Genomic DNA, 24,024 nt, shown 5'->3' with positions numbered 1-24,024 from the left:
TCCACTTCTTCCTTGAGGACTTCTGCCATCTCACCGCTGATCGGCCGCCTCTTCTGTCTGACCCCTTTCTTTTTTGGATATAAGTTGAGCCGGTGACACGTAACATCCGGGTCAATCCCCACCATATCAGAAAACGACCATGCGAAGACATCTAAATTATTCCTCAAAAATTGAGCCAGACCCTATATTTATCATAATTATAATAAATATAGTTTTACAATTTTTATGAATTATTAATTTATGATATTATTGGGCCTATATTTTTATAGAGAAATTTTTAAAAAGTTATTATCTTATTATTGTATCAAAATTAGTCATTTTTTGAACTGACCCAAGTCGAGACCGAAAAATATATTATTCTAGAGAGTTTATTAATTTAACGAGATTTTACGCTTATATTGGGAGCTAATATGTAATTTTCGTTTGTAGCAATAAAATTGAGCCCACTCGAACCGAAGCAATACGCCCAACTAGTTAGGTCCAATTATTTCCAGGCTCTTTATCATTCTCCTATTAGTAAAGTTTCACAATTTTTTTTTTGTCATTTGATCTCAATCTTCAACACTCTGGTACTAATCTAACCCTTCTTTCATATATTATTTTACTGAATTAATTAATATTAACGTGATTATATCTTGTAATTGATTCTTAATTTCATTTTCTTAGATGCGTTTGTTTTGTTTTTAATGAATGTATGTTAAATGTTTGATAAAAGTCCCCAACGATTTTTTTCAGAAATGTTGCGTGGTTAGTAGCGCTGTCGAATATTATCTGGTCTTAGCTCTAAAGTAAGAGTAATTAGTTTATCGAGTTGTTATGTCGATGACAATATGAGACACGGCCTGTTTCGGGAGACGATGCCGAATAATATGACTTGAAATGATCCAGCCACCACATTCTATTTTTGAAGCTTGAATGTGTAGCAAATTTTAGGCCGACACGCATTGATTGTTTAGATTGACAAAGCTCTAGTATTCTAGAGGTTGTTTCTCTTGCTTTGCGTAAATGGTTGTTAATTATCATATATAGGTTATATGTTGTATCTTTGTTTGGAAATTTTATTTCCCGATATATTTTTGCATGCCCTAGATGAAGTACTTCAGTGTACAGGTGTGTACGATTTTATTTACAATTTGTGTTAAGTTGTTAAGGGCTCCGGGGGTTACAGTGTAGTTGACAAGATGTAAAGAACAATTAGGTGGTTTACCTAAAGATATCACCATACCGTGACAACACAATGAGATGTCCATTTGGCTGTTAAAATTGTGCAATGAACATATAGATTGTAGTTGTTTCGTTTTTGCCACTGATAAAGTGACCATTATACAACATTCTATCCCGCATTAGCTTTGTGATAATCTTTTTTTAAGTAATATTTAGTTTGTGCTACTTATCTAGCAGCTTACTTACTGGAACAGTATAATTAAAATCAATTTTTTGAACTTCAGTTAGGAGAGACATTGCCTGTACAAAATTCGTTCACTACATTTAACATACAATTTAGCATCTGCACGGCCATTACAAATCTCGGTTTCCTGACTGTAGAGCTAAAGCATTGCCATGGACACTCGCTATAAAGTAGTCCAGTTATTCTCTAGACATTTACATGCCAGATCTATTGATGGACCCAGCAACATCTTGAAGAAAAAGATTTCACTTATTGAGAAGCAAAGGAAAAAGAAAAGTATAAAAAAGAATCAGTTGTTTGTGGAAGTTCCAGAATCCAAATCGTATCTTGACACTGCTACTCTGCCCATGATTCTCACTGCAGTTGGGGGTGCACTTTTTGCCAAGCTTTTGATGATGGTAGGTGTATATGATCAAGAAATGCTAATATCTTAGAATGGCCGTCAGGTGTTTGATAATTTTTCTTATGTGGTTTTATTAAATATGTGTTTTATGCAGTATGATGATTCAAAGTCACAAGAGATGATTGAGAGAAAAATAAGGAATGCACCTGCTGGTCAAGGCACTGTTAGGATGCTTACTCGTGAGGAATGGGACGATATTAAAGATGTTCGACCTAGAACCCCCTTCGAGTCTAAGCTTGCTCGTCCTAAAGCAAGGCTTCGAACCGGAGAACCTTTACGCATGGTCATATTCTTTTCCTTCATCATTGCATATTTTTGTTAATTTTAGTCACATCTATTTGACAGTCATAAGTTTGCCAGTTATAGGCTTGGATTGCTTCTATGTTGATTTGTTGGTTATCAAATGCGATATTAGTTTTTATAAGTCTTAAAGTATCAGTATGCAGAGAGTTCAGTTCATTTTGTAATCGAAAGTGTAATGATCTATAAGTCTGTTCAATGTGCTAGTCTTTAACGGTCCTAAGGTAGCGAAATTCCTTATCGGGTAAGTTCCAACCCACACGAAAGGCGCAACGATCTGGCTCTATGTTTGTTGCAAGCTTTATCAACGGCTGTCATGAAATGCTAGATCATTTCTTTTCATGTATTTGTGTGATACTTTAATTTTTTTTCTTAATTGTTTGTCTATTGAAAAGCCAAATACCTGTCTGAAGTGTTGTTATTAATGATGGGAGGCAAATTTGAGCACAATGAGAGCTTTATAGGTTGATTAGAATGCAGTGAGGCTGATGTCTCCTTAATTTTTTTTTGCATATATGTATATGAACTATGGTTGAGTCTGAACACCCTGAGAGAATATGTTAGGATCGTAACTCTTAATCTCAAATTTAATAATAATCAAAGTCTTTTAAATATAAAAGAATACATCTCCTTGTACAGGAGTGAATCTGTCTGCGTATCCTAAAGATTATTTTCTTAAGGGGTTATGTATTAGAATATTTCTGGTTTGCGGTCCTGAGTTAGAGTATAGATCTTGTTGTTTCTGAATAAATTAGAATATGGTTCTACCAAATATAGAAATTCGTTTATACCGATATGAAATTAAAATTTGAAATTCTTGTTTAGTTATAATGGTATTTACCTATGCAATGAAATATATATAGATTTTTTTTATTTGTTAAAATTCAGAAATTCATGGTTCCGGTGGAATTGTATATCCTAGTTTCATTTTGCTAGTTATCATGACAATATGGCTTGCATTGTTTATTAACCAATTGAAACTTTAATTCTGAATCCACCACTTCGTACGGCAGGACTTGTAGACAGATAGCTATATATGTGAAGGAAAAGCTTGATGTTTGTAAATTCGTTAGTTATCTTGTTATGATTTGAACTGTTCAGTATCTGTATGTACCTTTTATGGTGTATTGCACTCAACATATACAGATAAATAATATTGTTCGAGGCATCTTTCTAATACTTTGAAGCATTCTGATCGCCTTCACCTGGCATAGTTATTTTTTAATTTAGTGCTAGAGAACCTTGTCAAGTTCGTGGAAACACATAATTAGTTTGTGTGGTGTATCAATTTGAATATTTGATGACAAATGCTGCTAATTTTTTATCTTCTCTTTTTCCCCCCTTCTGTAAACTAATACTAATATCTTTGATTGCGCCAACATCACTGTGACTGTGATTGAAGTCAATGACTCCTGGAAATTTCTTATTGTGAATCGACTCTCTGTGTTTGTTGGAGCAAAATATCTATTGCATCTGAAACAATTATAAGTGGTAAAAGTTGATTCATATTTGACGAAAAGCATTTGCCAAGTGTTTAAAAATATATAATGTATATTTGCTTTGCCAGTCTTTATGACTTGGGTATACATACTCCTTTATCCTACAAAAATTGTCACTCACACTCTTTCCAAATGAAACTTGTTTGATGATTCCTTACTTGATGTATGCAGGATGATGTGAAGGATTGGACGATTGATGTGCTCACAGATGCATTCACTCGTGTTGAAGAAAATGTTAGATACAGGTCAAAATGAACACTTGTTCCCTTTGTTCGAGAAAAGAGTTCCATCTTTCACGAAATCCTGAAATTAACTTCTATTTGCATATAGTAATCCTTCAAAATATTAAAGTTTGTGTCTTGCATGCTCCCTAATATAATATACTCTATATTTAATTACTGCATGAACCAGAATTAACCATATCCTATCCAATTCCAGTGTTACAGTTCTACAAACCTACCATATTGTTTTGAATAGATTTTTTTTTTTGCATTATGATTATGCATCGATGGATGTATTCTCGGGCTTGGAAAATAGCCTTGAGGTTTGGAAACTTCTTCCACCAACGTTAATGTTAGCATCAGACTCTGCTCTACTAGTAGTATTCTTTACTGATCTTGAGAAAAGCAAAATTTATGCTGCCTTCTAGGACTTCTATGTTTTACAGATGATCATGTTCTCATTAATGACAAAGGAATTGCTTGTTTGACATTTATTGTAGCTGCTATAAATACATTTTGCAGTAGTCTGTTACTCATATCGTAATAGAAATGTGATGAAGGGGTAGATAGGTATATCTTTACTCCTGTACTGCTGCTGTCTTCTAGACTTGCTTGTAAATGCATTAATGTGATATGCTTATGATTACTATATTGCACAAGGACCTCTTATGTGAAGAGTAATATAAGAGCGATTTTTAAAGCTTGTGAAGCGCAAAATATAATGCATTTTGCTAAGTAGCTAGCCTTGTTAGAAAGCATGAATGTGATGAGAAAATGCTATGTTTAAAGCTTCTGGAGCAAGATATGTCACATTATTCTAAGTTGCTAACCTTGTTATGAAACATGGATGTTAAGAGCAATATATATCGCATTATTTATTATTCCTCAAACATAAATCAACTCAAAATTTAATCGTTTTAATATGAAAATGATGCGGAATATGATATTTGTGGTTCGATTTCCTCTGTTATTCGTTTTTTTAAATCTTTTTTTGCATGTTTGAGGGATACACTTTTATAATTTGATCATATTATTAACTAAATTTTTGGTTTTTTTTGATAAATATGGCTTATAATATTACAAATGAGTAACTATTCACATAAATCTCGGAGTGAGCGAGGATCAAATCTGGGATAACAGAAGATAAACTCTTAACCATCTGAGTTATCTAAACGTGCTCACTAAATTTGTTGTTTTTCACGAGGTATATGAACATATACCTAGCTTCTAGAAAAACAAACAAAAGAACATCTTTCAGAAATAGTTATTGTCAGCAGGTACAGGAAACATTAATGAAATATTCCGTGAATTACTCGACCCAATTAATTTTTATATCATCGCTAAAATTTTGAATTGTTTCTAAATATATATTTGATGTGTAATAAAAGAGTAATATTAGGAGTATAAAATTGGATATAACTTGCAAGTTTAAAACAGACCATTAGACCAACATAATCCAAGCTTTAATTTTTTTACTATTAATTTTTAAAAAAAGGACCAAACATGTTTATCCATTAAAAACAAGTACACTTGACTGGAGTTTCACCTAGTTTTCAGCTCACTGATAAAAGCTTGTTATTTTGTTCAAATCACAGTTTCTGCAGTCTATTACAGTACTACTAATTCGGTTTTTTCGCTAAAAATTCGTGTTTGATAATCTATTAAAATTTTATTGATGAAGATTTTTGTGTATGTAGGGGGTCCATCATAATCAATAAACTCTCCTTTATTTATTAGAAAATTCGTTTGTAATTATTTGTATTTGTTTGCGAAGTTGCGTAATAAGAATTCTCCGTCGTTTTTTTAGTTGTTACGTTTGAAAAAATTATATATTTTATAAAAAGATTAGTTGTATAATTGATTTTCTTTTACTCTTAATATTATTGTTTGGAGGAGTACATTAGTTGAAAACACTGTTACATAAATTATGAGTCGATTTTTTAAAAATCGTCGATAAACTGATGAAAAATTGGTTAAAAGTTTTTTGATAAATTGTCAGAAAAATAATCCGATAAACTATTCGATTTTTTAAAATCACCCGATAAATCACAAATCGACAACTCTATCTATTAGTTCTGATTTTTAAAATATATAATGACATGATAAATAAAAGCTAACCTTTTTGTTAAATTTTTCTTTGAAAAAAGTAATGGGGGAACTAAAAACTAAAAAGGGATCAAAGAGTAATATTTTTAAACTAAAAATCATTATTCATATAGGGGTATTTGGGTCATTTTCCTCGCTAGACCTAAATAAAAAGGTCATTTTGTGGCTATATAAAGCTTAGAACTTGCACTTGCCCCATAAAATAAGTGTACTATTGTTTGTAGTAACAATATACACCGAAATTAAAGCAAGACGAAGGCATCACACACTAGCATCTGATCTTGTTTAACCAGGTATCATGAATACATATATAATCTTATAAGTATGATTTCCATATTTACATCTCCTTGCTTTCTATTTTTACACATTTTGCATGTTTTGCATGCATGCCTCAGTTCTTGATTTGTTTTTTGTTCTGTATTTTCTTTGTCAACTTTTCTTGATCTATCTCATTATTGATTCTTGGATTATCTTCATGTGATGCATTGTGATTTGTTAGCGATTTTTCGTATTTTTTTTGTTTCGGTGTATTATAAAACTCGAAAATCGTTTTTATATGTTAGAATAATATAAGATCCTGAAAAGGGTTATTCTCTGCACCTTGAGGTTTTAGAGTAACTGGTTCCTTGAAACTACAGAGTAATCGGCCGATTTTCCGAGTATTCAGCCGATCTTAAATCCGAATAGGTAGTACTCGTCCGATTTTTAGAACACTGGTGTATAGATGGATACCGAGAGAGTGTTGTACATTACTAGTTCCAGATCTTTAAATTTTTCTTTAATGACTACTAATATTTGGAAACCTTGGATGCATTGAAGTTCCTGATCTGTTTTTCGATTAGTAGGCAGAGTTTGTTTTTGATCAGTGAGTGGACTGAGGAATTAATGATCTTTTTGTAAAAATGTAGGAATTGAAAATGGAAAATTCTAAGGGAAGTTCTTTGAGATCGCCTTTGTCCGGAAAATCAGAGAAGGCTGATTATTTGTCAGCTTTTGAAGAAAACAAAACATATGGAATTCTAGGTGCCCTTTTTGTAGCAGTAATTATACCTCTGATTTCCGCCATATTTTTGGGGAAAAAGACGCGGAAGCAACGAGGAGTTGAAGCTGCAGTTGCTGGGGAGTCGGGTTATGCAGTGCGCAATGCTAGGAAAACTCAATTACTTGAAGTTCCTTGGGAAGGTGCTGATACTATGGCAGCTCTGTTTGAGCAGTCTTGTAAAAAGCATTTTCAGTTACGGTGTCTAGGAACTAGAGAACAGCTTAGCAAGGAATATATAACAGATAGTAGTGGAAGGAAGCACGAGAAGCTTCATTTAGGGGAGTACAAGTGGCAAACTTATGGAGAAATTTTTGACCGTGCTTGCAACTTTGAAACGGGGATTATTAGATTAGGCCATGATGCGGATACTCGTGCTGCCATTTTTTCAGATAGTCGGCCTGAGTGGTTTATATCATTACAGGTAACATATAAATTTTTAGCAGTTATTGATTTTGTTATGAGGAAGTGACATAATTTCTCAGACTTTGTGATACTGCAGGGTTGCTTAAGACAGAACATTACTGTTGTTACCATCTATTCTTCTTTAGGCGAAGACGCCCTGGTTCACTCCCTCAACGAGGTTTGAACACACTCCTAATCCTTTAAGACTAATATTGCAACAGTTGTGGTTATATGCACTTGTTGTTAGATTCGTTTTATGTAACAGACTTGTAGATCTTGATTATGTGCTTGTTTCTCTTATAAGAGTGTAGATCTTGATTTTGTACATGTTTTATAACAGACTGAAGTATCAACGTTGATATGTGATTCCAAACAATTGAAGAAATTGCCTGCAGTAAGTTCAAGGCTAAAAACCATAAAGAACGTGATTTATTTTGAAGACGGTGATAGCACAGATGACCCAAAGACTTACAAAGATCTGAGCAATTGGACTATATCTTCTTTTTCTGAAGTTGAGAAACTTGGCAAGGATAATACACCGCCTTTCAAAAAACCGCGCAAGACTGATATTGCAGTCATCATGTATACAAGTGGCAGTACAGGTCTACCAAAGGTTTGTTTCCCCTAACTAATAACATTTAAAACTCTCTGCGGGTTTAAAGGAACTAAATATTTCAGCTACTAAAGCTTAACTGGCACCGAGTTTTTGCTGCATAATTTCAAGCTGCAGTCTTGCTTAATACAGTGTTTTTCTTATACTTTAGGGAGTTATGATGACGCATAGTAACCTTATAGCAAGTGCTGCTGCAGTTCTGACTGTGATCCCTAAGATTGCCAGCAGTGACGTGTTTCTGGCATATTTACCACTAGCTCATGTTCTAGAGTTGGTAGCCGAGGTAGCATCAGATATAATGTTCTTTTTTTAACTAGTTTTTAAGATAACTTCGTACTAAATCCAGAGAGTTGTCCAGATTGTGATGTTCACTGCAGGTATGTCAATTGGTTATGGCTCACCATTAACTATAACAGACTCATCTAACAAAATTAAGAAGGGGACCAAGGGAGATGCTACAGCGTTAAGACCTACTTTACTTCCATCAGTTCCTGCAATTTTAGACCGTGTTCGAGATGGAGTTCTGAAGAAGGTTGATCAAGATCAGTAAAGTTTATATTCTATTGTTTCACTGCATTTTACTACAAATTAGATATAAACTGTTTGTTTGTTTTTCTTTCTGTTAGGTTGGAGAAACTGGAGGTCTTACAAAAGCACTTTTCAATTTTGCCTACAAGCGCCGAGTTGCAGCCCTAGAAGGTAGCTGGTTTGGAGGCTGGGGACTAGAAAAATTATTCTGGGATTTTTTTGTATTCAGAAAGATAAGATCTGTACTTGGAGGCGATATTCGGGCCATGCTATGTGGTGGAGCTCCATTATCAGGAGATACACAACGATTTGTTAACATTTGTATGGGGTATGTTCTTAACACTTTACACAAAAGAAAATTTTATAGAAACTCTATCTTTTGGCCCGAATATTCATTTGTCTAGTCTTATATCTAGAGATATGGCCCTCATGACAAACTATTGATAACTTATGATCTGTGGATACTGGATACTGATATGAACTAAAATTCAACCTTTAACATAGTGTTTGCCAATAGTCCTTCCTAGCTAGTTTGGGAATGTTGTGGATTTTTTTTTTCCAGCTTAACGCCTAAATGATAATCATGGACTTCACTTGCCTAAAGATAAATGATATTATCACGCTAAACAGTCTTTAAAATGTTGACATAAGTTGTAGGATTGCTACCTATGAGAACTTTGGTCAGCATATGATGCTAGTTCGCGGTTAAACTATATTCCATATGCTACCTCAACTTTTCATCCATCGCGTAGTTCTTGTGGATAATACTCATCAGTTGACACCAGATTTTGTGTGAACGATGGTCAACAGGGCTCCTATTGTACAAGGTTATGGTCTGACAGAAACATGTTGTGGAGGTGCCTTTTCCGAGTTTGATGATACTTCAGTTGGTCGAGTTGGCCCACCTCTCCCTTGCTGCTTTGTTAAGGTTAGTAATAGAATACATGTAAAAGATAATCAGACTTAACTACTAATTATGTCGAATAAATATTGACCAAATAGTTGTTTTTCAATACTGATCTGATTGTTGTCCGACGTGGTAACTGGTGCACTTCAAACCTGAGGCTATATATTCAATCACAAAATAACATATATAGGTATATGTACTTACCGCGGTTATTAGTCACATGATTGTTTACTTTTTGTAAAGTTATAATTAGTGATGCCCACTTCAGTTTTTCGTTAGTCCTCGTAGAAGTTAGTACATTGTTTTTCCTTGCGGATGTCAATAGAACACTTATGTGAAAGGAAAATCCCTTAGCCAGATATCACTGTAATGTAATATTCCATTACAGAGACATTACCAGAATCAATGATACTAATCCTGTACAATTGAAACCAATTGAAACCAAGGAAATTAGTGTAAGCGGTTTTGGAAGGTCTCTATAGTACTCCAACCAAGCAAATCTTGGCATTCATTACATTAACTACAGAATTTCTACTCAGTTATTTTTTGTAACTGTGTAATTCGCCTTAAGTTAAGTGATGTTTTTTCCTATTGACTGAAATTACGAACATTGATGTCTTCTATCTCAGATGCCTATGTAATTAAGTACCTGTGTACAGATAAGGTCATTATATAACTAGGTGATATAAAATTTTCTTTTGGGATAATGATACGCAATGTTGTGGAACTCATATTACACATTCAAATGCTTAAAAATGTTAGACAGCAACCTTGCAGTTATGTTTCCATGCATATTATGATTTTCCAGTTTCTTATAATATCTCCAATTTGAATTGCAGCTTGTTTCTTGGGACGAAGGTGGTTATTTGACATCTGACAAACCAATGCCACGAGGAGAGGTTGTAATTGGTGGAGGATGTGTAACTGCTGGTTATTATAACAATGATACAAAAACAAATGAGGTCTACAAGGTAATATTTATGTATATGCACAGATGTATATTCTTCCCCTCACTCTCCTTTCCCTAATATGAACCTTGAGTCATCAAAGCCTTTCTGACTCGGTCTGGCTGATAGCTTTTGCTGGTTACAGCTTGTGAATCGTGTCTTAATTCTTTTTATGGTACAGGTTGATGAAAGGGGAATGCGCTGGTTTTTCACGGGTGATGTTGGAAGGTTTCACCCTGATGGATGCCTTGAAATTATTGACAGAAAGAAGGACATTGTTAAGCTTCAACATGGGGAGTATATCTCCCTTGGCAAGGTGTGCATTGAATATTCAATACACTTATCTATTTATGTTATTTATTATAGCCAACGAATGCTTTTGTAGCGGAGACCTAAAGAAACATGTATTCCACATGGAGAAGATAATGATAATATACTTGACAAGTAAAGGACGAATCTGATAGCCATATATCTGAGTAATCGAAATGTTTGAGTGGATAGGAAACCCAGCGAGACCATTTTATGTCTTATACATATGCTTTGAATACGTTCTTAGGTTCAGTTTATGTCTAATTGCAGGTTGAGGCAGCCTTGATGTCTAGCAATTATGTTGAAAATATTATGACACATGCAGATCCCTCGCAGAAATTTTGTGTAGCTCTAGTTGTCCCCTCACGCCAGGTCCTTGAGAAGTGGGCACAAGGAGCTGGTGTCGAGTTCAAGGACTATCCTGAGTTGTGCGACAAAAATGAAGCTGTAGAAGAGGTCCAAAAATCTCTTTCCAAGGTTTGTCTATTATCTTTCACTTAAAGATTTCATACTAAATAGCAACTGCAATCTAACACAGGTTTGTTGATATGAATTTAAATGATAACACTAAATCTCGCCTGTCTAGCCTTCATCGTCTAATGTCATTAGTCAAGAATATAGTTCACTGTTTCATTGCTCAAGGAATTTGCCTCATTTAAGAAAAGTATCGTGTTTACAAGTCCTCGTGTGCTACTATGTGCAGGAAGCAAAATCTGCGAAGTTGGACAAGTTTGAACTTCCTGCAAAGATTAAGTTGATGTCAGAACCCTGGACTCCGGAATCTGGTTTAGTTACTGCAGCTCTGAAGTTGAAGAGGGAACAGATAAAGGCCAAGTTCAAGAATGAGCTGCAAGAGTTGTATCAGTGAAGCTACTCTCAGAAATTGAAATGACTAGTTTGATAATTTTATTTCCTTTTAATAGGAAATATTTGTGGCTTCTTGCAATGGCGTTACGAGCATATTATTCTCGAAGATTGGAACTTATTCTCCTAAACTGCATTGTTATAGAAGTAGTAGGATCAGGAAATATAAGGATTTGTTTTGTTTCTACGGCTTTGAAAAGAATAGTCAAGTATGTTTGAAATCTTATTGCGATTTAGAAAATGGGAGAGTGTTTCATTTTGTGTTTAACTATTTGAATTGGTAATAGCTGAACTTGCATGCTCTTTTCATGATAATTGATGAACCATGTGAAATCAAAGCACCAATGCGTACTTAGAAGAGTAGAATTAAGGCTGTAATTCGAGTCGGGCGACTCGCGAGCTCGCCCGGCTCGAACTCGGTTTAACCGGGCTCGACTCGGCTTGTTGAGTTGAGCTCGCCCGGCTCGAACTCGTTTAAATGTGCTCGACCTGACTCGTTTAGTTAAACGAGCGGAGTTCGGCTAGAGATTTAGGTTCGATTAAGTATAAAATTAAACGAGATGACTCGCACGACTCGTTAAAACCGGCTCGTTTAGCTAAACGAGCCGACTCGACTCGTGAATTTAAACGAGTCGAGTTCGGGCAGAGTTTTAGGTTCGTTTAGTTATACGGGCCGACTCGGCTCGACTTGATTAATCTCGACTCGAATTATGCCCGGGTCGAAACTCGTTAAAACCATAATCTTTCGTAAATTTAAACAAGTCGAGTTCATGCAGAGTTTTAGGTTCGTTTAGTTATACGAGCCGACTCGGCTTGACTTGATTAATTTCATCCGGATCGAAACTCGTTAAAACCATAATCTTTTGAAAGATTATGGTTGATTTTAATTTTTCATGGAACAAAATAATTTGAAATGTGTTAAATGCTTAATTAAAAAGCGATGTTATTTATTTTAATAATGTTAAATTGCAAAATCGCAATTAAAGTGAGAAATAGAGCAATAAAATCGAAATTTAACTAATATATTTTTTACTAATCGTACCGAATCAGAAAAAAAATTATATTTTTAATAATTAATCACATACGCACATGTTAAAAGTAAACGCAGCCCCTCCGCCACTAATAATCATTATTTGATACAACTACCAAATTTGTCAAGTTCTTAAAACATTTAATTTAGATTACCTTGAATAAGGATCAAGATTAGATTTTGTGGAAGAAAGAGATTAACTTAGATAGTAACATTTAATGCTCTGAGGGTATTAATAGGGAACCAGTAACCTTCATTTTTCATCCTGCAACAATCAAAACTCTAGAGTCATCAAATAAACACACAATATAAACAATATAAAAATTTTGTAACAATGAAGCAGCTTACAATCACCATTACAACTTTGTTCCTCATTCTCATGTCTATTATTCAGCACAAGCATGCAGTTCTCACAGTGACTGTAAAGCTCAGTGCAGACCGGGAACGGTTCCTTACTGCATTAACAGCAACTGCTACTGCACCAACCTGCCTACATTGAAAGAGGCAGCGCAGGCAAGAATACCAATTGAAAGATGTTTTACAAATTGTGATTGCCAGATTCAGTGTCATTTCGGAAATAAAATATGTCATAAAAATATTTGCGGATGTCTTGGCCATCCTTATTATCCACAACCCATTTGCATAGGCAACTAAATCTTCGAGTTGCTTATGCAAACAAAAATTTTGTATCATAGTATGCGAATTTTGATTATTAAAAAATCTCAATTGTGTTTTTTTAAAGTCTACATTTAGCTGTGTTTTCCTAAGTTATTTTTGCCATCATTCTTTTACTACACTGCATGCTTTGAACATATTTAAAAACTAAGGTTCAACCTTATGGTCTTCAATAAAGTCTTAAGTTTGTACATACTTTTTTTCATATATTGTTGCTAATCAATCAAAAAATAAAACTTGAACATTTAAAAGGTATGACCAGCTCTGGCAAAAAAAAAAAAAAAGGTATGACCAGCACTAGCTAGAATGATCAGTATGACTATGAAAAGGATCATCAAGTATGTTTCGAAATCTCACTGCAAGAGGTGGCTTCCGTCTAGAAACTCTGATAATGTTTCATTATGTTTTCATAAGTTTGATATGAGAATAAATGAACTTGCATGCCCTTTTCATGACATACCATAGGAAATCAGTGTAAAGGACCACTGCATACCTTAATGTTATGATATTTAAAAAGATACAGAACCATTTGAAGTAATATGACTTCTAATTTCTGTTTATCATGAGCCGGGAAACTGGTATACTCTATGTTCTTCCTTTACTACCAGCCCCCGACCGATAAGGAGGCAAGAGCTCAACCAGTGCACCAACCTTTGTTGGCTAGTTTAGATTTCATTTAATATAACTTAGATACTATAACATTTAATACAACAACCAAATCTGACAAATATTGCTTGAAGAAATAGTCTAGATTTCCTTACAGATTACATTTTGTGGAAACAGAAGAATTTGTAACAATGAAGCAGCTTACAATCACCATGTCCCTTATTCTGATGTCTACTGTTTCAGCATAAGAACCAACACCATATGTTCCGAGAATTCCAGTACAATATCTAAAATGCCATACATATTGTGATTGCAATATTTTGTGTGCTTATGGTGAAAGAATTTGCCACAACCATGTTTGTGGATGCCTTCACCACCCTCAATTTCTTCTACCTCCTTGTTTAACCAAATCTACCAAATCTTAGAGTTATAGCATTATTTGATGCTAGACAAAAGTTATGTACCACCTTGCATAGATTTCGATTATTAATGAATAATCGCTTAAGTTACTTTCAATGTTTCGATTTAGTTGTTTTAGTTATTTTGATTTTACCCATCTTCCTCTAGTTTTATTCTTGTTGTTTGATTGAAAAGGACTACATGAGTTGTTCAACACTCTGCTAAAAGCATATGATAGACGCTAAAACCAAAGCAAACGTAACCAGTATATCCCGTCATAGGATATGTGCTATATGCAACAATTCTTCATTTTTCCTTTTTTACAGAAACTAATTTAGTTATAATTTACAATAACATCATACGTTTTGCAATTTCCATGTTAATGATCTTAAAAAGGTTAATACTCATATTTTGCGTACCAGTTGCCTATCCTGAACTGCAGAAATGTTGCTTACACAAACAAAGAATTAGCAAATAAAGCACCTACATGTATAAAAGTTCGTGGAAGTAGTCAAGTAGCAAGAGTTAACAAAAGAAGTAAAATATATCTATCAGATGTGATTATGGTTAGAGCTAAAGCATTATGTTGCTAAATTGCCGAGGCAATATGCGTGGTCCCTCCTTAAACCGAGCTCTGATACCATGTTAAGTAACCGTCCCTCTAAAACCTTAAGGTGATAGAGGAAGGCCCGAACAGAATCTTATACTCTTTAACAAACAGAACTAAAAGAAACAGAACGTAGGAATGCGAAAGTGTCAAGAAGGTATCTTTATTTCCACATAATGATGTTACTATTCCTTTTACAGAACAGAAGTATCAGAATTTCACAACATCCTCTTCTTCCAGGGCTACTGCAGCAAGTCAGCAACACTTGATGACCAACCTAAATCGACTAGAGTCTGAAGCTCATATGTATCTGCATTTTTATATCTTGAATTATTTAATAAATATTAATAGTCTTTTTTGCAGGCTATACGTGAACATGGATAGAGTCTGATCTTATATATAGATGAGCTGTTTTTTATGAAAATTTGAAAAAGTGATATCTAAATGATCTTTCCAGTTACTGTAATTAAGGCAGTATTCCACTAATTAGTACTTTTATTTACTAATCTTCATCCACTAAGTAGTTGCAGAGCTTTTTCTTGTGTGATTTTGTGTGATTTACTCTATACCAAAAGTTAAATATCAGCCCGTTGTTATTAACTGTTTTTTTAGCATTAGACGGAGATGATTCATGGAGTGGAAGGACTCGAACCTGAAATTCCCTTCTAAACGTATTTTTCGTACAGATTGATTAGACAAACAATACACATGACCTTATGCTATTCAAGAAGTAAGCATTTCATCTAAAAATCTTAAGGTGTCACTGCAGCAAAGTCTTATACTCTTAGAGAGTTGCATTCATGTTTAAAGACACTGGATGGTCTACTACCCCTACAACTAACATAAAATATTAAGCAAATGTAGTATAATGAGATTGTGAGCTGCACGCTTAATGTGTTCTTGAGGTAAGATTAAAAAGTTTCTTGACTATTTGTTAGAATATTGATCCGGTTGGACCTTCCTCTAACACCTTAAGGTTACTCAACATGGTATCAGAGCTCAGGGAGTGTTAGAATATAGATCTGGTTGTGCCTTCCTCTAATATCTTAAGGTTTTAGATGAGTCGGTTACTCAACACTATTTGCATAAAAGTAATCCATGCAGCTAATGAATAAGAACAAAATTCATAAATCTGCACTGCTAAAGATTTAGGTTATAGATATCATTGAATTCATTTCAACACACAAACATTCAATACAACTACCAAATTTGTCAAATTCTCCAAAGACATTTAATTTAGATTTCCATACAGATGAATTCAGATAAGATTTTGTGGAAGAAAGGAACTTTGATGAGTATAAATATAGGAACCAGAATGACCTTCATTTTCATCATCTCCGCAGTAACAAAAACTCCAATCACATAACACACAAACACATAGAAAGACATTATAAAACTTGTCGCAATGAAGCAGCTTACAATCACAATCACCGCGACAATCTTGTCTCTGATTCTGATGTCTGTCATTTCAGCACAAGCAGCAGAACAAGCACCTGCACCAGCTCCGTCTAGCCACAGTCCTGTACCATACATGAGATGCCGTACACACTGTGATTGCAAGCATTTCGAGTGTATTATGGGTTATATAGTTTGCCACAACCACATCTGTGGATGCCTTGACCACCCCGTGCATCATCCAACAATGTGTATATTCAACTAGTCTTAGAGTTATGATAATTTCGAAACAAAGCTCGTATAGAAGTTCTGTAACACCAAACAATATGTATTTTGATTATTAATAAAAAATCTTTTCATAATTTTAGATTTGGTTATGTTTTTATAAGTTATTTCACCCATTATTCACTTTGCAATATTACGTGACTTTGAACCATGTAACTGAAAAGTGAGGGGCAAGCTCAGCATCTTAAAAATTTCTGGATAAAAATATGATCATTCAGTGTAAGTATAAGTACAAGTATAGTGTAATTCAGTTCTTTCAAAAAACTAGGCTCGGCTCGTTTATTTATCCGAGCTTATTTTTATATTCGCGATTGGCTTGCTTAAAAAAACAAGCCGAGCCGAGTTTACTTAAACGAGCCGATTCCGAATGACTTTGTTCATTTGCAACTTTCTTTCTTTGTAACAATTAGGTTCTCAGTCTATTCTGTGTGTTTAGTTCGGTCCTGGACAAAACTGGCCAACTGCTTCTGTTAGGGATGTCAAAATAATCCGATCCAACAGATACCCAATCCGAAATCCGAAATTTTGGATTTACCGGACCCGATTTTTTGGATTTGGATTTGGATATGAATTTAATTTTTAAATCCGAAATTTTTTGGATTTGGCTTTGAATATTAGGTATACCGATCCGAAATACGAAACTCTATACGAACCCAATACGAACCGGAAATCCGAAAAAAACCCGAATTATTAGTTATATATATATATATTAATTACATATATAATTAGATTTTTATATATTACACATTATAATATTATATATATATTATTTTATATAATATACATTATACATATTATTATATAATTTTTAGAACATATATCTTTATATTTATGTTAAAAATTAACTAATTATAAAGTTCAATGAAATATAATTATTCAATCATTTAAACGGATGATAAGGTTTATAAAGTTAACAAAACATCTTTTAATGATAAATTTAAAAATTGGGTATTAGTTGAGTTGATTTTTTAAATATTAGCTATAAATATAATAACGCAATTAATGACGTGGTGGAGTGATTGATGATTACACGTTAAAACTCTTTCTCTGCAAGTTGCGTGTTCAATGCCAAGCACTTGCAATATCAATAATTATACAAATTTTCAGATTTCGGGTTCGGGTTCGGGTTTCGGGTTCGGGTATGAATATCCAATTCAAAAAAATTTCGGATTTCGCGTATACCCGAATCCGATTCGAAATCCGATGGATCGGGTTCGGGTATTAATTTTCGGGTATTTTTTTAGTTCGGGTCGGGTTCGGGTATGGATAAAATTTTTGGGTTTAGATATGGATTTTGCAATATCCGACCCGATCCGACCTGATTACCATCCCTAACTTCCGTCCACCTTGATGCCTACAGATTATGGTACAAACTCGATAAATGAATATTTGATAAACGAATAATATCTTATTAAATAAATATATTTTTTCTATCGCAACATAATAGAGACAATATCTTTTTAATCTTGATAAATTAATAATGATTAATGAATAAATATTTAAATTTGAATAGCATTTATTTATCGAGATTTAAATGGATATAATATGTATTATAATTAAATATTTTAAAATAGAGATAGACTTTGACATGCACATGATAGAAATGCACAAGCTGATAATATTTGGTTCAATTTTCATCTTAATTTTTGAAATTGTACCTAATTTTTTGCTGCTTTGCTTAAAAGATGTGTTTGTGAAAGGTCCCAAGCAAAAATGAATTCTTAAAATTCGTATCGAATCGGCTCCATTACGATCTCTTGACGAAATGCCAACTGATTTTAACCAGTGTTCTTAAAGTTTGCGATTAATCGGGATTAGTCGGCGAGTAATCGATGTTCAGTAGAAAAATGAACTGATTAAGTGAAATCAAGTCAAAAATCAATTTTTACGAAAATCAGCCAAAAATCGGCTGTATTCGTAATTTTTTTTAAAAATTATATAAAAAATAAAAACATAAATCTGTAAATAATTTAAGAAAAATATTATTCTCATATACATAATTACTATTTTAAATGGTTAAATAATAGACTTTCTGAATTTTTTTTTATCTCAAATTGCCCTCAATTCATAAGTTAGATTTTAAAAATTATATTTATTTTAATAATATTACAAATTTTATATTTATTTAATATATATATATATTTATAATCAAAATAATGAAATAATTATATATATAACAATATTTATATATATAAATAATATTGAATTAGTTTCAATTAATGACCCGATTAATTATTCGATTAATTCCCGAGTACTCAATTAATCCCTAGACGGTTCCTCCGGGCCCTCCACCGACACACTCAATAAGTACAAAAATCATAAATTTGCACTAGTAAAGATTTAGATTACAGATAACATCTAATTCATCTGAATTTGACAAATTCTCCAAAGACATTTAGTTTAGATTTCCCTACAGATGAATTCAGATAAGATTTGTGGAAAAAAAGGAACTATGATGTGTATAAATATAGGAACCAGAATGACCTTCATTCTCATCCTCTCTGCAATAACAAAAACTCCATATTCACACACACACACAAAAGCATTGTAAAATTAATCTGTAACAATGAAGCATCTTACAATCACCATCACCATAACAATTCTGTCTCTGATTCTGATAGCTACCATTTCAGCAGTAGAACAAGCACCTGCACCAGCACCGAGCACTACTCATAGTCCTATGCCATACATAAAATGTCGTAAACCTTGTGATTGTGGGGCTCTGAAGTGTCATACAGATTATGGATACATTTGCCACAAACATGTTTGTGGATGCCTAAACCACCCTCTGCAACGTCCAGGACCATGTGCAATAAACTGATGTTAATAAAATCTCAGAGAGTAGGTTGATTTGTACTACCATGCATGCATGAATTTTGAGAATTAATAAAATCTTGTTCATAGTTTTAGATTTGGTTATGTTTTTTACAAGTTATTTTACCTATAATTTGCTTTGCAATATTATGCGATTTTGAACCATGCAGCTGAAAATTGAGGGGCAAGCTTGCAATCTTAAAAAATTCTGTAAAAAAAATATGAGACTTCACTACAAGCATGGTGTAATTTCTTTTGTCAATTCAGAATCTTGACCAAATGGACGGACTAAATGCTCAGCCCCGTAAACAGTTTATTACTAAATTAATATTTTCGTAAATAGTGTAACTCAAAATTTATAGTTGCATATTGTTTCTTTATTTGTAAAGAATAGAATAATGCATCGTTATAGCCTAATAACTTGATTAATATTGACAATTAAATCTTAGTTAAACGAATTTTGCCAACTAAGTTTATAACTTCCTTATATTTATGCTAGTTAAACAATTATTTTAAACTGCATATATATATATATATCTATAAATTCAATTTATGTAAATGTGTTTTATCATAGGATGTGTATACTATTACTTGGATAGAAAAAAAACACAAATAACATATAAATATATTAATTTACTTGAAATCGAAACATAATCGTAAGAATTACGTACCATAATTACCCGAAATTGAAGCATAAACCGTGATAATTAATCATTTCAATTCGGCTTATACATGGCCTCTAGGTGAAATGCCAACTGACTTTAACTAATATTTATAAGTTACAAAAATAATCTATGCAAATGAATAAGAACAAAATAATATTTATAACTAATATCATTTAATCCATCACGAGACACAAACATTCATAATTTTTTTCTATCGAGACACCCAGAGGAACCCCTATAGTTTTAAGTTGGGCTGATTTTATATATTCTAAAAAATTTAATGATTGTGTTAAAAAATAAATGATAAAAAAACATTAACTTTGGTTGTAGGAGGGTGTTAGGGGGCATACACACCAATATAGAACCAAACAAACAATGCAAACCACACACTCAATATATGACGAGGAAAAATCCACCTGAAGATGCAATTGTCACAATGTGCGGACATGTTTTCTGCTACCAGTGTGTATCAAAATTCGTAAGGGGAGATGAAAATACATGTCCTTCACCTGAATGCAAACAACAACCTGCTCATGATCTTGTGTTCTCCAAAGCTACCCTAAGAAGGTGTCTATCTAATAACCAAGTTGATAAACCTTCTAGTTCATCTCCGCCTGAAAAGTCGTCAATTTTGCAGAGTGACTATATTTCTTCAAAAATTAAAGCTGCTTTGGAGATTCTTGCATCTCATTGCAAGTCAAACAGTCAAATTTCGCAGTTGCATGGTGTGGATTCTTCAAATTTAGATGAAGAACTATTAAACTCAGGTGTTTCATGTTCGGATGCACAAATTGAAGCTCCAAGGAAAACTATTGTTTTCTCTCAGTGGATTGGCATGTTGGATTTAGTATAGGAAACTTGATGGTACGATGTCATTGTCTTCAAAGGACAAGCTGTCAGGGAATTTAACACTGACCCCGAGGTAGCTCTCTTATATCAGATATGTAAATTTTTCTAGTTAGCGTCTACTCAAAAGATATATTGTTGGGTAAAAGTGTTTTTGAATCCGTTATTATAATATGTATGTGACTTGTTACTTGAGTAAGAAGGTTAAAACTAGATGCTCGTTTTTTATGAATAAGGGTTAAATATCAAAGTGGTCACCGAAGTGGAGGTCATGTATCACTTCGCTCACTGATCTTAACGGGGTATCATTTCAATCATTAAAGTCACAATAAATATCAATCAAGTACCTCCAAATTTTAGTTCAAAAAGTAAAAATATTATTTATAGAGTTTTAGACATTGTTCTTGAATGTTACCACAACCAAGTAAAAGGTTATGACTTCTAGAATTTATGACAATATATTTAGATTTTATCAATTTTTTTACTATTTATTTTTAATTAAAACAAAAATAATAATTATATAATAAAAAATAAATAGTAAATAAACTTTATAAAATCTAAATATGTTATCATAAATACTAGAAGTCATAACCTTTTACTTGGTTATGGTAGTATTCAAAAATAATGTGTCAAACTCTATAAATAATATTTTTACTCTTTGAACTAAAATTTGGAGGTATTTGATTGATATTTATTGTGACTTTAGTGATTGAAATGATACTCCATTAAGATTAGTGAGTGAAGTGATACATGACATCCGCTTCGGTGACCACTTTGATATTTAACCCTTATGAATAAATTACCATGATGATTACCACAATGCTGTCCTAATATGCATAAGATTACTCAAAATGATAAGGTAGTACCCTTCAACTAAATCACTTTCACTCTTGTATCGATATTTATATGATGAGTATGAGAATATGTGGTACTATTCATCTTATGTGGTATCTTATGTACCTTCAACAGGTATGCTCATATCGCTTAAAGCCGGCAACCATGGTCTCAACATGGTTGCTGCAACTCATGTGATTCTTCTAGATCTTTGGTGGAATCCAACTACTGAAGATCAGGCTATTGACAAAGCTCACCGAATAGGACAGAATCATCCTGTCACTGTATCGCGGCTCACTATTTGGGATACTATTGAAGATAGAATATTGGCTCTTTAGTTATTTTCCTAAATTTGTTTATGTATGAAGTTTCCTGTGGTAAATATATTTCCTGCTTTTTTAGTGAAGTAGTTGAGTCAATTATGGATTCAGCAGTATATTCTCTTTGTACACTGTATGTCAATGATTTATTATAAGTTCACTCACTCTGAATCACATGTTTACAATAATGGTACCCTGCTTGTACCAACTTGGTGAGAACTGAAGTGCTTTCGAAATGTGTATTTTAATTTCCAAATAGTCAGGTAAAATGTTAGTTTGACAGAAATATATAGTTAAATAGTTCAAGGTTTAATTTTACAGTAGTAAGTATTTAGGGTCCAAAGATATGTTTATGTGTTTGTGTGGTTTTTAATTCTCTGCATATTGCAGTATTTGATAGATTAACTCAATTATAAATGGTTCTCATAAACATGATTTTCATACTTATTTAGTCATGATACAAGATTTATTATTTTTTTTAACTTAACTTTATGTTTTTTTCTATATTTGTATAAACTGCAATTTACAGATGACATATTTTTGTCACTACTGTGTTAGATTTGTGTCTAGCAATAGAATGTTGTCGTTTATTATTTCTCGTATTCTAAGTGTGTGTTCTTTCAGTGCACAGGTCAATTGCCACTGATTTCAGGTTTCGATTGCATGACAAGTTCATCAGCTATATTTGAATTAGACAACAGTAGTTAATCGGATATTTCCCTGGGCGCCTAATTTAAGAGCATGGTATTCATGTTACTATAATATAAGTTACTTCTAAGTTAGACTTAAAGAATGTAATTATGTAATGTGTTTGATTTAGAATTATTGATAAAACTTAATACAATGATAATTGTGTATTTTGCTTTAATAAATGTTGATTGTCTTTTGGCAGTTTTAGAGTTTGTTTTGAGTTTGCGATTGCATAAGATTTTGGCAGGTTTAGAATTTAAATTGGAAGCCGAAAATGGCTGGATATTGAAAAATTAGTATCTGGTTATTCTGGAAAAATAAACTTACGACGGTTGTTCTTCAAACATTCCGTCGTAATATATCCATTTTCATATTTAAAAATATTTTTTTGAATTTTCATTTCCTAGCTTGTAGGCCCCACCTTCTAAAATATGACGTTTTTTATGTCGGAAATTTCTAACTTACGACACATTTTTTCGTCGTAAAATTATATTTTATCTCATTAAAAGTGGGTCTCGTAAAGTAATATCCGATATTTTTTCCGTCGTAAGTAGATAATTTACGATGTTATTGTTCGTCGTATTGTGGTATCTTACGACGATAAATTTCGTCGTAAGTAGATTTATTATTTTATTGAGTATGTGGACCCCTACTTCCTAACTTGCGACGCAATTTTATCTTGTGACGTAAAAACGAACTTACTATTCGACCAAAAACGGTGATTTTTTTTCCTGTCGTAAATGGCTCAATTACGATGATTTCAGTTCAAAAAACCCATCGTAAATGGTCAAATTTGTTGTAGTGACAATCCTCCCTTTCAATCCAATATGGTTTCATGCACAACCGAATTAACGTTTGTCATCAAGCCATCGACATCGATCTGCCAATGCCTCCCCTCGAACAATAACCTCTCCTTCTAGCAAAAAAGATTTCTCTTATCTTTTCGACCTTTGAGTATCTCTAAATCCCCTTTAGTGATTTCCAACATACTGTTCTTCTTCATAACAGTATATCCCAAATCAACTAATTTACCCAATGAAATTAGATTTTGATTTAACTCCGGTATGTATCTTACTTGAGTTAACTTCTGAACACGGCCATTGTGACGTTTCATTGTTATCTCACCAATTCCAACAACCTTTACCCTTTTACCGTTCGGTAAAGTTACCATATTTCCCTCACATTTTTTGTAAGACGAGAACTGCTCCCTCCTAGCACATATGTGATGAGAACATCCTGAGTCAAACACCCATTCTTCTTTTGGTTCCTTCTCTTCTTGAACCAAAAGAACATCTTCATCAGCTTCTAC

General features: G+C 33.2%; 3 protein-coding genes across 4 annotated transcripts; all 3 read left to right on the top strand.

The window, feature by feature from the left end:
• Positions 1-416: 416 nt before the first annotated feature.
• LOC141721690 (uncharacterized) lies at positions 417-4,111 on the top strand. Of its 2 annotated transcripts, none has more exons than XM_074524733.1 (4): positions 417-569; positions 1,449-1,806; positions 1,906-2,094; positions 3,782-4,111. In XM_074524733.1, exons 2-4 carry the CDS (start codon positions 1,561-1,563, stop codon positions 3,863-3,865), a joined length of 519 nt encoding a protein of 172 aa, XP_074380834.1. In that variant the 5' UTR covers positions 417-569; positions 1,449-1,560; the 3' UTR covers positions 3,866-4,111. The 2 variants fall into 2 exon arrangements, with proteins under 2 accessions (XP_074380834.1, XP_074380835.1); XM_074524734.1 differs by having other exon boundaries at positions 426-569; positions 1,546-1,806.
• A 2,027-nt stretch (positions 4,112-6,138) lies between these two features.
• LOC141717315 (long chain acyl-CoA synthetase 8-like) lies at positions 6,139-11,811 on the top strand. The gene is made up of 12 exons (XM_074519399.1): positions 6,139-6,230; positions 6,846-7,400; positions 7,479-7,559; positions 7,722-7,994; positions 8,146-8,277; positions 8,353-8,526; positions 8,621-8,850; positions 9,333-9,450; positions 10,269-10,400; positions 10,558-10,692; positions 10,956-11,162; positions 11,389-11,811. Exons 2-12 carry the CDS (start codon positions 6,855-6,857, stop codon positions 11,551-11,553), a joined length of 2,193 nt encoding a protein of 730 aa, XP_074375500.1. The 5' UTR covers positions 6,139-6,230; positions 6,846-6,854; the 3' UTR covers positions 11,554-11,811.
• An 8,611-nt stretch (positions 11,812-20,422) lies between these two features.
• LOC141720101 (helicase-like transcription factor CHR28) lies at positions 20,423-22,043 on the top strand. Its single transcript, XM_074522456.1, has 2 exons — positions 20,423-20,858; positions 21,841-22,043. Exons 1-2 carry the CDS (start codon positions 20,423-20,425, stop codon positions 22,041-22,043), a joined length of 639 nt encoding a protein of 212 aa, XP_074378557.1.
• The last annotated feature ends 1,981 nt before the right edge of the window (positions 22,044-24,024 follow it).

The sequence above is a fragment of the Apium graveolens genome, chromosome 4, assembly GCF_009905375.1.
Source record: "Apium graveolens cultivar Ventura chromosome 4, ASM990537v1, whole genome shotgun sequence".
In the NCBI taxonomy this organism is placed as follows: Eukaryota; Viridiplantae; Streptophyta; class Magnoliopsida; order Apiales; family Apiaceae; genus Apium; species Apium graveolens.
This window is presented reverse-complemented; position numbering and strand designations above follow the sequence as displayed.

Excerpts from the sequence above, each read along its gene's own strand:
- LOC141721690 (XM_074524733.1), top strand. The coding sequence starts at position 1,561 with ATGGACACTCGCTATAAAGTAGTCCAGTTATTCTCTAGACATTTACAT. Across the intron at positions 1,807-1,905 it reads TTGCCAAGCTTTTGATGATG|TATGATGATTCAAAGTCACA; the intron begins GTAGGTGTATAT and ends TGTTTTATGCAG. Across the intron at positions 2,095-3,781 it reads CCGGAGAACCTTTACGCATG|GATGATGTGAAGGATTGGAC; the intron begins GTCATATTCTTT and ends TGATGTATGCAG.
- LOC141717315 (XM_074519399.1), top strand. The coding sequence starts at position 6,855 with ATGGAAAATTCTAAGGGAAGTTCTTTGAGATCGCCTTTGTCCGGAAAA. Across the intron at positions 7,560-7,721 it reads TGGTTCACTCCCTCAACGAG|ACTGAAGTATCAACGTTGAT; the intron begins GTTTGAACACAC and ends GTTTTATAACAG. Across the intron at positions 11,163-11,388 it reads TCCAAAAATCTCTTTCCAAG|GAAGCAAAATCTGCGAAGTT; the intron begins GTTTGTCTATTA and ends TACTATGTGCAG.
- LOC141720101 (XM_074522456.1), top strand. The coding sequence starts at position 20,423 with ATGACGAGGAAAAATCCACCTGAAGATGCAATTGTCACAATGTGCGGA. Across the intron at positions 20,859-21,840 it reads TGTTTTCTCTCAGTGGATTG|GTATGCTCATATCGCTTAAA; the intron begins GCATGTTGGATT and ends TACCTTCAACAG.